This window comes from Cebidichthys violaceus, unplaced genomic scaffold (genome assembly GCF_023349555.1).
Source record: "Cebidichthys violaceus isolate CVI_PGR_0920_01 unplaced genomic scaffold, fCebVio1.0.p SCAF_9, whole genome shotgun sequence".
Classification (NCBI taxonomy): Eukaryota; Metazoa; Chordata; class Actinopteri; order Perciformes; family Stichaeidae; genus Cebidichthys; species Cebidichthys violaceus.
In genome coordinates, this window is record NW_027176975.1 from 9,263,258 (window position 1) to 9,276,848 (window position 13,591).

Consider the following 13,591-nt stretch of genomic DNA (forward strand, 5'->3'; position numbering starts at 1 on the left):
AGGGTTCTGGAGACAGCACTGAAGATTTGACTCAAGACTCTCTCATTTCAGCAACTACTGTTTCTTCATTGTTGAGTACAGGGTCATCATCAGTAACAGCCTCCGGTCAAACTGAAACAAGTGATACTTTAAAATCAGCTTTTAGTGCCGCTTCATCACTCTACAGTACTGAGAAACCAACATCAGAGTCACCTGAAACACAAGAGCCTGTAACCACAAGTCAAACTGGGAAATTATCAGCTACACCAAAGACAAGTTCTACTTTGCCAACGACAGATGAAGATGGCTCAGTTGACCAAACTAAAGAAACCTTCCCTGAGACTTCATCTGTTACAGCTAAATCGTCTCTCTTCACCACTGGGGCACCAACAAGAACTACTCCTGTTACATCATTTGCTGTTTCAGACATTGACGATAAAGGTATTAGTCGTGAAACTACAATGGTGGAGTCCAGTCCTTCCATCAGTGGATCAACCATGAAATCTGAAACGGCATCATTCTCCATTACCACTGATTCAGAGGGTTCTGGAGACAGCACTGACGATTTGACTCAAGACTCTCTCATTTCAGCAACTACTGTTACTTCATTGTTGAGTACAGAGTCATTGTCATTAACAGTCTCCCGTCAAACTGAAACAAGTGATACTTTAAAATCAGCTTTTACTGCAGCTTCATCACTCTACAGTACTGAGAAACCAACATCAGAGTCACCTGAAACACAAGAGCCTGAAACCACAAGTCAAACTGGGAAATTATCAGCTACACCAGAGACAAATGCTACTTTGCCAACGACAGATGACGATGGCTCAGGTGACCAAACGAAAGAATCCTTCCCTGATAACTCATCTGTCACAGCTAAATCGTCTCTCTACAGCACTGAAGCACCAACAAGAACATCTCCTGTTATATCATCTGCTGTTTCAGACATTGACGATAATGATATTAGTAGTGAAACTACAATGGTGGAGTCCAGTCCTTCCATCAGTGGATCAACCATGAAACCTGAAACGGCATCATTCTCTATTACCTCTGATTCAGAGGGTTCTGGAGACAGCACTGACGATTTGACTCAAGACTCTCTCATTTCAGCAACTACTGTTTCTTCATTGTTGAGTACAGAGTCATTGTCAGTAACAGTCTCTCGTCAAACTGAAACAAGTGATACTTTAAAATCAGCTTTTACTGCAGCTTCACAACTCTACAGTACTGAGAAACCAACATCAGAGTCACCTGAAACACAAGAGCCTGAAACCACAAGTCAAACTGGGAAATTATCAGCTACACCAAAGACAAGTTGTACTTTGCCAATGACAGATGTAGACGGCTCAGGTGACCAAACTAAAGAAACCTTCCCTGAGACCTCATCTGTCACAGCTAAATCGTCTCTCTACAGCACTGAAGCACCAACAAGAACATCTCCTGTTCTATCATCTGCTGTTTCAGACATTGACGATAAAGATATTAGTAGTGAAACTACAATGGTGGAGTCCAGTCCTTCCATCAGTGGATCAACCATGAAACCTGAAACGACATCATTCTCCATTACCACTGATTCAGAGAGCTCTGGAGACAGCACTGAAGATTTGACTCAAGACTCTCTCATTTCAGCAACTACTGTTTCTTCATTGTTGAGTACAGAGTCATTGTCAGTAACAGTCTCCCGTCAAACTTTAACAAGTGATACTTTAAAATCAGCTTTTACTGCCGCTTCATCACTCTACAGTACTGAGAAACCAACATCAGAGTCACCTGAAACACAAGAGCCTGAAACCACAAGTCAAACTGGGAAATTATCAGCTACACCAAAGACAAGTTCTACTTTGCCAATGACAGATGTAGACGGCTCAGGTGACCAAACTAAAGAAACCTTCCCTGAGACCTCATCTGTCACAGCTAAATCGTCTCTCTACAGCACTGAAGCACCAACAAGAACATCTCCTGTTATATCATCTGCTGTTTCAGACATTGACGATAATGATATTAGTAGTGAAACTACAATGGTGGAGTCCAGTCCTTCCATCAGTGGATCAACCATGAAACCTGAAACGGCATCATTCTCCATTACCACTGATTCAGAGGGTTCTGGAGACAGCACTGAAGATTTGACTCAAGACTCTCTCATTTCAGCAACTACTGTTTCTTCATTGTTGAGTACAGGGTCATCATCAGTAACAGCCTCCTGTCAAACTGAAACAAGTGATACTTTAAAATCAGCTTTTACTGCAGCTTCATCACTCTACAGTACTGAGAAACCAACATCAGAGTCACCTGAAACACAAGAGCCTGTAACCACAAGTCAAACTGGGAAATTATCAGCTACACCAGAGACAAGTTCTACTTTGCCAACGACAGATGAAGATGGCTCAGTTGACCAAACTAAAGAAACCTTCCCTGAGACTTCATCTGTTACAGCTAAATCGTCTCTCTTCAGCACTGGGGCACCAACAAGAACTACTCCTGTTACATCATTTGCTGTTTCATTCATTGACGATAAAGATATTAGTCGTGAAACTACAATGGTGGAGTCCAGTCCTTCCATCAGTGGATCAACCATGAAACCTGAAACGGCATCATTCTCCATTACCACTGATTCAGAGGGTTCTGGAGACAGCACTGACGATTTGACTCAAGACTCTCTCATTTCAGCAACTACTGTTTCTTCATTGTTGAGTACAGAGTCATTGTCAGTAACAGTCTCCGGTCAAACTGAAACAAGTGACACTTTAAAATCAGCTTTTACTGCCGCTTCATCACTCAACAGTACTGAGAAACCAACATCAGAGTCACCTGAAACACAAGAGCCTGAAACCACAAGTCAAACTGGGAAATTATCAGCTACACCAGAGACAAATGCTACTTTGCCAACGACAGATGACGATGGCTCAGTTGACCAAACGAAAGAATCCTTCCCTGATAACTCATCTGTCACAGCTAAATCGTCTCTCTACAGCACTGAAGCACCAACAAGAACATCTCCTGTTCTATCATCTGCTGTTTCAGACATTGACGATAAAGATATTAGTAGTGAAACTACAATGGTGGAGTCCAGTCCTTCCATCAGTGGATCAACCATGAAACCTGAAACAGCATCATTCTCCATTACCACTGATTCAGAGGGTTCTGGAGACAGCACTGACGATTTGACTCAAGACTCTCTCATTTCAGCAACTACTGTTTCTTCATTGTTGAGTACAGGGTCATCATCAGTAACAGCCCCCCGTCAAACTGAAACAAGTGATACTTTAAAATCAGCTTTTACTGCCGCTTCATCACTCTACAGTACTGAGAAACCAACATCAGAGTCACCTAAAACACAAGAGCCTGTAACCACAAGTCAAACTGTGAAATTATCAGCTACACCAGAGACAAATGCTACTTTGCCAATGACAGATGTAGACGGCTCAGGTGACCAAACTAAAGAAACCTTCCCTGAGACCTCATCTGTCACAGCTAAATCGTCTCTCTACAGCACTGAAGCACCAACAAGAACATCTCCTGTTATATCATCTGCTGTTTCAGACATTGACGATAATGATATTAGTAGTGAAACTACAATGGTGGAGTCCAGTCCTTCCATCAGTGGATCAACCATGAAACCTGAAACGGCATCATTCTCCATTACCACTGATTCAGAGGGTTCTGGAGACAGCACTGAAGATTTGACTCAAGACTCTCTCATTTCAGCAACTACTGTTTCTTCATTGTTGAGTACAGGGTCATCATCAGTAACAGTCTCCCGTCAAACTGAAACAAGTGATACTTTAAAATCAGCTTTTACTGCAGCTTCATCACTCTACAGTACTGAGAAACCAACATCAGAGTCACCTGAAACACAAGAGCCTGAAACCACAAGTCAAACTGGGAAATTATCAGCTACACCAGAGACAAATGCTACTTTGCCAACGACAGATGACGATGGCTCAGGTGACCAAACGAAAGAATCCTTCCCTGATAACTCTTCTGTCACAGCTAAATCGTCTCTCTACAGCACTGAAGCACCAACAAGAACATCTCCTGTTATATCATCTGCTGTTTCAGACATTGACGATAATGATATTAGTAGTGAAACTACAATGGTGGAGTCCAGTCCTTCCATCAGTGGATCAACCATGAAACCTGAAACGGCATCATTCTCTATTACCACTGATTCAGAGGGTTCTGGAGACAGCACTGACGATTTGACTCAAGACTCTCTCATTTCAGCAACTACTGTTACTTCATTGTTGAGTACAGGGTCATCATCAGTAACAGCCTCCGGTCAAACTGAAACAAGTGATACTTTAAAATCAGCTTTTACTGCCGCTTCATCACTCTACAGTACTGAGAAACCAACATCAGAGTCACCTGAAACACAAGAGCCTGTAACCACAAGTCAAACTGGGAAATTATCAGCTACACCAGAGACAAATGCTACTTTGCCAACGACAGATGACGATGGCTCAGGTGACCAAACGAAAGAATCCTTCCCTGATAACTCATCTGTCACAGCTAAATCGTCTCTCTACAGCACTGAAGCACCAACAAGAACATCTCCTGTTATATCATCTGCTGTTTCAGACATTGACGATAATGATATTAGTAGTGAAACTACAATGGTGGAGTCCAGTCCTTCCATCAGTGGATCAACCATGAAACCTGAAACGACATCATTCTCCATTACCACTGATTCAGAGGGTTCTGGAGACAGCACTGACGATTTGACTCAAGACTCTCTCATTTCAGCAACTACTGTTTCTTCATTGTTGAGTACAGAGTCATTGTCAGTAACAGTCTCTCGTCAAACTGAAACAAGTGATACTTTAAAATCAGCTTTTACTGCAGCTTCACAACTCTACAGTACTGAGAAACCAACATCAGAGTCACCTGAAACACAAGAGCCTGAAACCACAAGTCAAACTGGGAAATTATCAGCTACACCAAAGACAAGTTCTACTTTGCCAATGACAGATGTAGACGGCTCAGGTGACCAAACTAAAGAAACCTTCCCTGAGACCTCATCTGTCACAGCTAAATCGTCTCTCTACAGCACTGAAGCACCAACAAGAACATCTCCTGTTCTATCATCTGCTGTTTCAGACATTGACGATAAAGATATTAGTAGTGAAACTACAATGGTGGAGTCCAGTCCTTCCATCAGTGGATCAACCATGAAACCTGAAACGGCATCATTCTCCATTACCACTGATTCAGAGGGTTCTGGAGACAGCACTGACGATTTGACTCAAGACTCTCTCATTTCAGCAACTACTGTTTCTTCATTGTTGAGTACAGAGTCATTGTCATTAACAGTCTCCCGTCAAACTGAAACAAGTGATACTTTAAAATCAGCTTTTACTGCAGCTTCATCACTCTACAATACTGAGAAACCAACATCAGAGTCACCTGATACACAAGAGCCTGAAACCACAACTCAACCTGGGAAATTATCAGCTACACCAAAGACAAGTTCTACTTTGCCAATGACAGATGTAGACGGCTCAGGTGACCAAACTAAAGAAACCTTCCCTGAGACCTCATCTGTCACAGCTAAATCGTCTCTCTACAGCACTGAAGCACCAACAAGAACATCTCCTGTTATATCATCTGCTGTTTCAGACATTGACGATAATGATATTAGTAGTGAAACTACAATGGTGGAGTCCAGTCCTTCCATCAGTGGATCAACCATGAAACCTGAAACGGCATCATTCTCCATTACCACTGATTCAGAGGGTTCTGGAGACAGCACTGAAGATTTGACTCAAGACTCTCTCATTTCAGCAACTACTGTTTCTTCATTGTTGAGTACAGGGTCATCATCAGTAACAGTCTCCCGTCAAACTGAAACAAGTGATACTTTAAAATCAGCTTTTACTGCAGCTTCATCACTCTACAGTACTGAGAAACCAACATCAGAGTCACCTGAAACACAAGAGCCTGAAACCACAAGTCAAACTGGGAAATTATCAGCTACACCAGAGACAAATGCTACTTTGCCAACGACAGATGACGATGGCTCAGGTGACCAAACGAAAGAATCCTTCCCTGATAACTCTTCTGTCACAGCTAAATCGTCTCTCTACAGCACTGAAGCACCAACAAGAACATCTCCTGTTATATCATCTGCTGTTTCAGACATTGACGATAATGATATTAGTAGTGAAACTACAATGGTGGAGTCCAGTCCTTCCATCAGTGGATCAACCATGAAACCTGAAACGGCATCATTCTCTATTACCACTGATTCAGAGGGTTCTGGAGACAGCACTGAAGATTTGACTCAAGACTCTCTCATTTCAGCAACTACTGTTTCTTCATTGTTGAGTACAGGGTCATCATCAGTAACAGCCTCCGGTCAAACTGAAACAAGTGATACTTTAAAATCAGCTTTTAGTGCCGCTTCATCACTCTACAGTACTGAGAAACCAACATCAGAGTCACCTGAAACACAAGAGCCTGTAACCACAAGTCAAACTGGGAAATTATCAGCTACACCAAAGACAAGTTCTACTTTGCCAACGACAGATGAAGATGGCTCAGTTGACCAAACTAAAGAAACCTTCCCTGAGACTTCATCTGTTACAGCTAAATCGTCTCTCTTCACCACTGGGGCACCAACAAGAACTACTCCTGTTACATCATTTGCTGTTTCAGACATTGACGATAAAGGTATTAGTCGTGAAACTACAATGGTGGAGTCCAGTCCTTCCATCAGTGGATCAACCATGAAATCTGAAACGGCATCATTCTCCATTACCACTGATTCAGAGGGTTCTGGAGACAGCACTGACGATTTGACTCAAGACTCTCTCATTTCAGCAACTACTGTTACTTCATTGTTGAGTACAGAGTCATTGTCATTAACAGTCTCCCGTCAAACTGAAACAAGTGATACTTTAAAATCAGCTTTTACTGCAGCTTCATCACTCTACAGTACTGAGAAACCAACATCAGAGTCACCTGAAACACAAGAGCCTGAAACCACAAGTCAAACTGGGAAATTATCAGCTACACCAGAGACAAATGCTACTTTGCCAACGACAGATGACGATGGCTCAGGTGACCAAACGAAAGAATCCTTCCCTGATAACTCATCTGTCACAGCTAAATCGTCTCTCTACAGCACTGAAGCACCAACAAGAACATCTCCTGTTATATCATCTGCTGTTTCAGACATTGACGATAATGATATTAGTAGTGAAACTACAATGGTGGAGTCCAGTCCTTCCATCAGTGGATCAACCATGAAACCTGAAACGGCATCATTCTCTATTACCTCTGATTCAGAGGGTTCTGGAGACAGCACTGACGATTTGACTCAAGACTCTCTCATTTCAGCAACTACTGTTTCTTCATTGTTGAGTACAGAGTCATTGTCAGTAACAGTCTCTCGTCAAACTGAAACAAGTGATACTTTAAAATCAGCTTTTACTGCAGCTTCACAACTCTACAGTACTGAGAAACCAACATCAGAGTCACCTGAAACACAAGAGCCTGAAACCACAAGTCAAACTGGGAAATTATCAGCTACACCAAAGACAAGTTGTACTTTGCCAATGACAGATGTAGACGGCTCAGGTGACCAAACTAAAGAAACCTTCCCTGAGACCTCATCTGTCACAGCTAAATCGTCTCTCTACAGCACTGAAGCACCAACAAGAACATCTCCTGTTCTATCATCTGCTGTTTCAGACATTGACGATAAAGATATTAGTAGTGAAACTACAATGGTGGAGTCCAGTCCTTCCATCAGTGGATCAACCATGAAACCTGAAACGGCATCATTCTCCATTACCACTGATTCAGAGGGTTCTGGAGACAGCACTGACGATTTGACTCAAGACTCTCTCATTTCAGCAACTACTGTTTCTTCATTGTTGAGTACAGAGTCATTGTCAGTAACAGTCTCCCGTCAAACTGAAACAAGTGATACTTTAAAATCAGCTTTTACTGCAGCTTCATCACTCTACAATACTGAGAAACCAACATCGGAGTCACCTGATACACAAGAGCCTGAAACCACAACTCAACCTGGGAAATTATCAGCTACACCAGAGACAAGTGCTACTTTGTCAATGACAGATGAAGACGGCTCAGGTGACCAAACTAAAGAAACTTTCCCTGAGACCTCTTCTGTTACAGCTATATCGTCTCTCTACAGCACTGAGACACCAACAAGAACATCTCCTGTTACATCATCTGCTGTTTCAGACATTGACGATAAAGATATTAGTAGTGAAACTACAATGGTGGAGTCCAGTCCTTCCATCAGTGGATCAACCATGAAACCTGAAACAGCATCATTCCCCATTACCACTGATTATGAGTGTTCTGGAGACAGCACTGAAGATTTGACTCAAGACTCTCTCATTTCAGCAACTAGTGTTTCTTCATTGTTGAGTACAGAGTCATCGTCAGTAACAGCCTCAGGTCAAACTGAAACAAGTGATACTTTAAAATCAGCTTTGACTGCAGCATCATTTCTCAACAGTACTGACAGACCAATATCAGAGTCACCTGAAACACAAGAGCTTGTAACCACAAGTCCAACTGTGAAATTATCAGCTACTCCAGAGACAAGTGCTACTTTGCCAACGACAGATGAAGGCGGCTCAGGTGACCAAACTAAAGAAACCTTCCCTGAGACTTCATCTGTCACAGCTAAATCGTCTCTCTACAGCACTGAAGCACCAACAAGAACATCTCCTGTTACATCATCTGCTGTTTCAGACATTGACGATAAAGATATTAGTAGTGAAACTACAATGGTGGAGTCCAGTCCTTCCATCAGTGGATCAACCATGAAACCTGAAACAGCATCATTCCCCATTACCACTGATTATGAGTGTTCTGGAGACAGCACTGAAGATTTGACTCAAGACTCTCTCATTTCAGCAACTACTGTTTCTTCATTGTTGAGTACAGAGTCATCATCAGTAACAGCCTCCCATCAAACTGAAACAAGTGATACTTTAAATTCAGCTTTTACTGCTGCTTCATTACTCTACAGTACTGACAGACCAATATCAGAGTCACCTGAAACACAAGAGCCTGTAACCACAAGTCAATTAGGGAAATTATCAGCTACACCAGAGACAAGTTCTACTTTGCCAACGACAGATGAAGATGGCTCAGGTGACCAAACTAAAGAAACCTTCCCTGAGACCTTATCTGTCACAGCTAATCCGTCTCTCTACAGCACTGAGGCACCAACAAGAACATCTCCTGTTACATCATCTGCTGTTTCAGACATTGAGGATAAAGATAATCGTAGTAAAACTACAATGGTGGTGTCCAGTCCTTCCATCAGTGGTTCAACCATGAAACCTGAAACGGCATCATTCCCCATTACCACTGATTCAGAGGGTTCTGGAAACACCACAATGTCTTTAACGATAAACACAGAGAGACAGTTATTGACAACAGCATCACCCAAAACTAAAACATCTGAAGTTTTAAAATCTCATGTAACCTTAGCTTCCTTTCTCTTCAGCACTGAGAAACCAACACTAATGTCATCAACTGCCTCCAGCGAATCTCAAAACAAATTCCCATTCTCTACAGGAACAGATGGAAGTCAGATAGCTGAGAGTCAGCACACGTCACAGCTTGGTGTTGAATCATCAACCCAAACCATCCCACAGTTCATGACAGATGATTCTACAGATGCTCCCCAGTTTTCTTCCACAATTGAGGCAGCGACAGCATCAGTATCTGAGTCAGGAAGTGGTGATTCTACTTATGTAGAGGGCTCAGTAGATGACACATCTACATCCACAGATGAAACTCCCTTAGAAACACCAACCGCGTCTGATCAATCCTCTTTGGAACAAACAACCTTAGCAATAACCACATTTAGACCATTAGTTACAACCACAGTTATTGAGGAGAAAAGTTCAAGTGACAGAAAATTTACAACAGTCACAACAAGCCCTTATACCTTTGAAACCTCTCAACCCTTGGCAATCCCCAGTGTCACTGTGTATACCTCAAAGGAAACCTCTACTTTTATTGACATGGAGAGCTCTGGGGGCTCAACTGATGAGGATGATTTGGAGTCAAGTTCAGATGGATCTGGTTCAGGGGAATCCATTGAGACTACATCAAAACCCCAGGAAGAAGTTACTGTGGCCACAGATGAAACCGAAATTGATGACACTGATAGAACATCTGACATAAGTTCTCCATCCTCGACTCACTCCAGTACACAGCTTACTAAGGCATTTATGTCATCAACCCAATCACCACACATGACAAGCACTGAGATGCCCACTGCTGTAGCAGCTACAACAGAAATTATGTTGTCATCTAGTGATGTTGCTATCACTGAAGAGGGATCACGTGACCAAACACAAAAACCTACTACAGCTTCTTCTCTTTACAGCACTGATAATCCAACAGCAATGTCTTCTGAAATGGACACTACAGTAGTTCAGGAAAGCTCAGCTGATATGTTTTCTCAGACCTCATCTTCAACTGTTTACAACACAGAGTCTTCTGCTGTCACTTTGGTTACATCTTCAGCTTTATCGGATATTGAAGATAAAGTGACAAAGAGTACAGCCTCTTCCCTGTTCAGCACAAAGAAACCTAAAACAACAACAGTATTGCATGAAAGTGGACCATCTGATATTCCAAAATCTGCTGTAACTCCAGCTTCCTCTCTCTACAGCACAGAGAAGATAAACATAACAACAGTATATGCTGTCACATCTGCCCAGTCGGTTAACATGTCTGTATCTGCAACTGATGAATCACCACCAAGTTCAGCCTTTACTTTGACTGGGGGAGAGAGTTCTGGTGACCAAACTACTGAGATGTTCACCCCGAAGCCATCATTGATGGACGGCGTCACATTTGGAGAAGCAACAGGTGAAACCGAAACCTTTGTGTCAGTCACACCAACCTCTGATGAGCAGGTTTCCTCACAGGAGAGTGAAATTACTCCAGATACACACAGCCCCATCACTTCTGAAGCTACAGAGCCTACTGTTTCTAGCATTGGGAAAGATACAATTACTGTAGCTGAGCACATAACACAATCCTCCTATACAACTATGTCTCCCCATACAATTGGAGCTTCAGTTAGCGATCGCTCTACAGTTGACTTCACCACAGTAAGCTCTAGCAGTGAACATAAGCCAGATGGATTCACATCAATGTCCTCCCCTATTCCCTCCATTATATATCATAGCATTACAGACCAACAGGTCGTGATCATTACTCCCAGCAGCAGCCACTCCAAGACTGACCTAACTGAACAAACACCTACCATGGTTTTGCATGTGTCGAAACCATCAACCAGTACAACCATAATATTCACAGAGGATGCAAAAGATGAAGATGAGTTGTTCTCTACAGTAACAGACAGTATGAAGGAAGGCAGCATCACTCCTGAGCTCACCAAAGATGATAAAATCATTGATGCAGATACTATCTCCATAGTTCCCTCTTCTTCATTTTACCCAACCATCCAGACAGAGGAAGCTGGTGGTGTCACACCAGTTACAATGACACAAAGGATGGAGGTAACAGAAGAATCAGAGGGTTCAGGGACTGATAGGGCCACCTTCGTTACTCCTAAACCAGTATCTGTATATGCAACCTCAACCAATGACTTGCCATTAGCCTCAACATCTACTGAAAATTTACCGCCCACTTCAAAACCATCAACCGAAGGTGTGTCAAGTATTCAGACATCTGGTGAAGAGACAGTTACACCTGCACCACAGTCCACCCCAACTACTACTTTGTCCACAAAGTCAAGCTCTGAAGAAACATATGGTTTAACTACACCGCATACAGTTTTCTCTATTGGGACTCATACCAAACCAGTTCTGGAGCTGGTGGAAGATGATTTATCAGGCAATAATGTCACTGAGTCTATAACTGAGATCGCAGCTTCCTCATCTTTGCCACCTCAAACTTTAACCGAAACAACAGACAGAATATCGGTGGCTCCGGTGTCCAGTGAGGAGTATATGATCAGCACAGTTGAAAAATTAAATCCCATTACCTCCTTACCCACAGCTATTACAGCCACAAGTTATGACACAACAGATAAAACCTTAGGTTCAACCATTTCCACGCAAACCACTGTACCTTTAGTTATTGTAACACCACACACACCGGTGTCCACTGACCCTGGCACAGTGAAATCTACTAGTAAAGCATCTGACGATGAATATTCAGGTGACGATGACTCTGATCAAGGCTCATCAGAGACAACTTCAGGGTCTACTGTGGATAGATGGACAGCATCTGAAAAAACAGTGACATCTACAGCCTCTTCACTGTTTCGCACTGTGAGACCAACTGTTGCCCGTGATACAGGACATACAGATGAGCATATTTCAGGTGACCAAAACCAAAGTATGTTCACTAAGGGCTTAATTACAACAGATAAGACATTACAGTACATCTCACCAACCTCGCCTGGAACTGCCACAGGAGAATTTGCAAAGTCACCAACAAGTGCTTCCTCTTCTCTCTATAGCACAGTGAAACCGTCTGACACAGAAGTGATAGACATTACTGATACAGACACTTCAAGTGATCAAACTTCTGGTACGCTGACAACTTCAACAGGGAAGGCCAAACCGGTAACATTTTCAGTTACCTCACCTGAATCTGCCACCGGCAGAACTGAAATTGCAGTATCAAAGATTGCTTCCAGTCTTTATAGCACAGAGAAGCCAACTGTCACACCATCTCCTGAAGTTACTGGGAAGGATAAATCAAATGATCACACTCATTTGACAGAGCATGTGACACGGACAGCTGCTCTTCTGCACAGTACAATGAAAATGGACCAAATGCTAACATCATCTCCTCCCTACAGCACAGATACATTTTCAGTGGCAAGTAATACAGATATTTCAGGTGAGGATGGCTCTGGGGATGAGATCTTAGATACTACAACTGCATCACCTAAGGCAGTGACATCTGTGAGTGAAAATTCTGTAACCACTCCAGTTTCCCCTCAGTTCAGGAGCACAGAAAAACCCACCACAATGACCCCAGTGAATAAAACTAAAACAAGTGAGATAACCACGGAGGTAGAGAAAGCATCATTGTCAGACACAGTTTCACCCCCTACCAATAGTTCAATGTCAACCCCAGCACATGAAGAGAGAACAGAGGACCACATGACCTCGATATCTACAAAAGAATCCCTTTCTACATCGACAGTGTCTTCTCTACAAAGCACTTCAAAGCCTGTTGTAATGGTTCAGTTTGTCACCACTTTCGTACCAGAACCAGATACTACACCATTTGAGGTGTCCTTCCAACAGGCAAGGTCGGAGATTACGTTCACTAATCATCCCCACATTGACATCTCCTCTGAGAAAACCGTATATGCCACAACCAGACCAATGTTGCCCAATGGGGAGTCAAGCAAGCACTTTGAACCTAGTGGTGTGACTCCTCATACTGCAGTTACAGCTACGTCACTGGAAGATAAGACAGCTGAAGCCCCTAGCCGAGCACCTATAACTAAAGAAGTTTCAACTGATGCTGAAATTAACGCACAAGAAAGTGAAATCCAGGAAACATCCACTGATGCTGCAATAACTTCACGTCCTACAGATGAAACAGTCAGTTCTAAAGG

General features: G+C 42.7%; 2 protein-coding genes across 2 annotated transcripts in view; both read left to right on the forward strand.

The window, feature by feature from the left end:
* The window catches only part of vcana (versican a), a 63,571-nt gene that overhangs the window by 41,251 nt on the left and 8,729 nt on the right, over positions 1-13,591 (forward strand). The gene's annotated exons all lie outside the window — the stretch shown is intronic.
* Positions 4,941-13,009, forward strand: LOC137867073 (uncharacterized). The gene is made up of 6 exons (XM_068703497.1): positions 4,941-4,962; positions 5,431-5,552; positions 5,883-6,107; positions 6,159-6,298; positions 6,374-6,648; positions 12,966-13,009. Exons 1-6 carry the CDS (start codon positions 4,941-4,943, stop codon positions 13,007-13,009), a joined length of 828 nt encoding a protein of 275 aa, XP_068559598.1.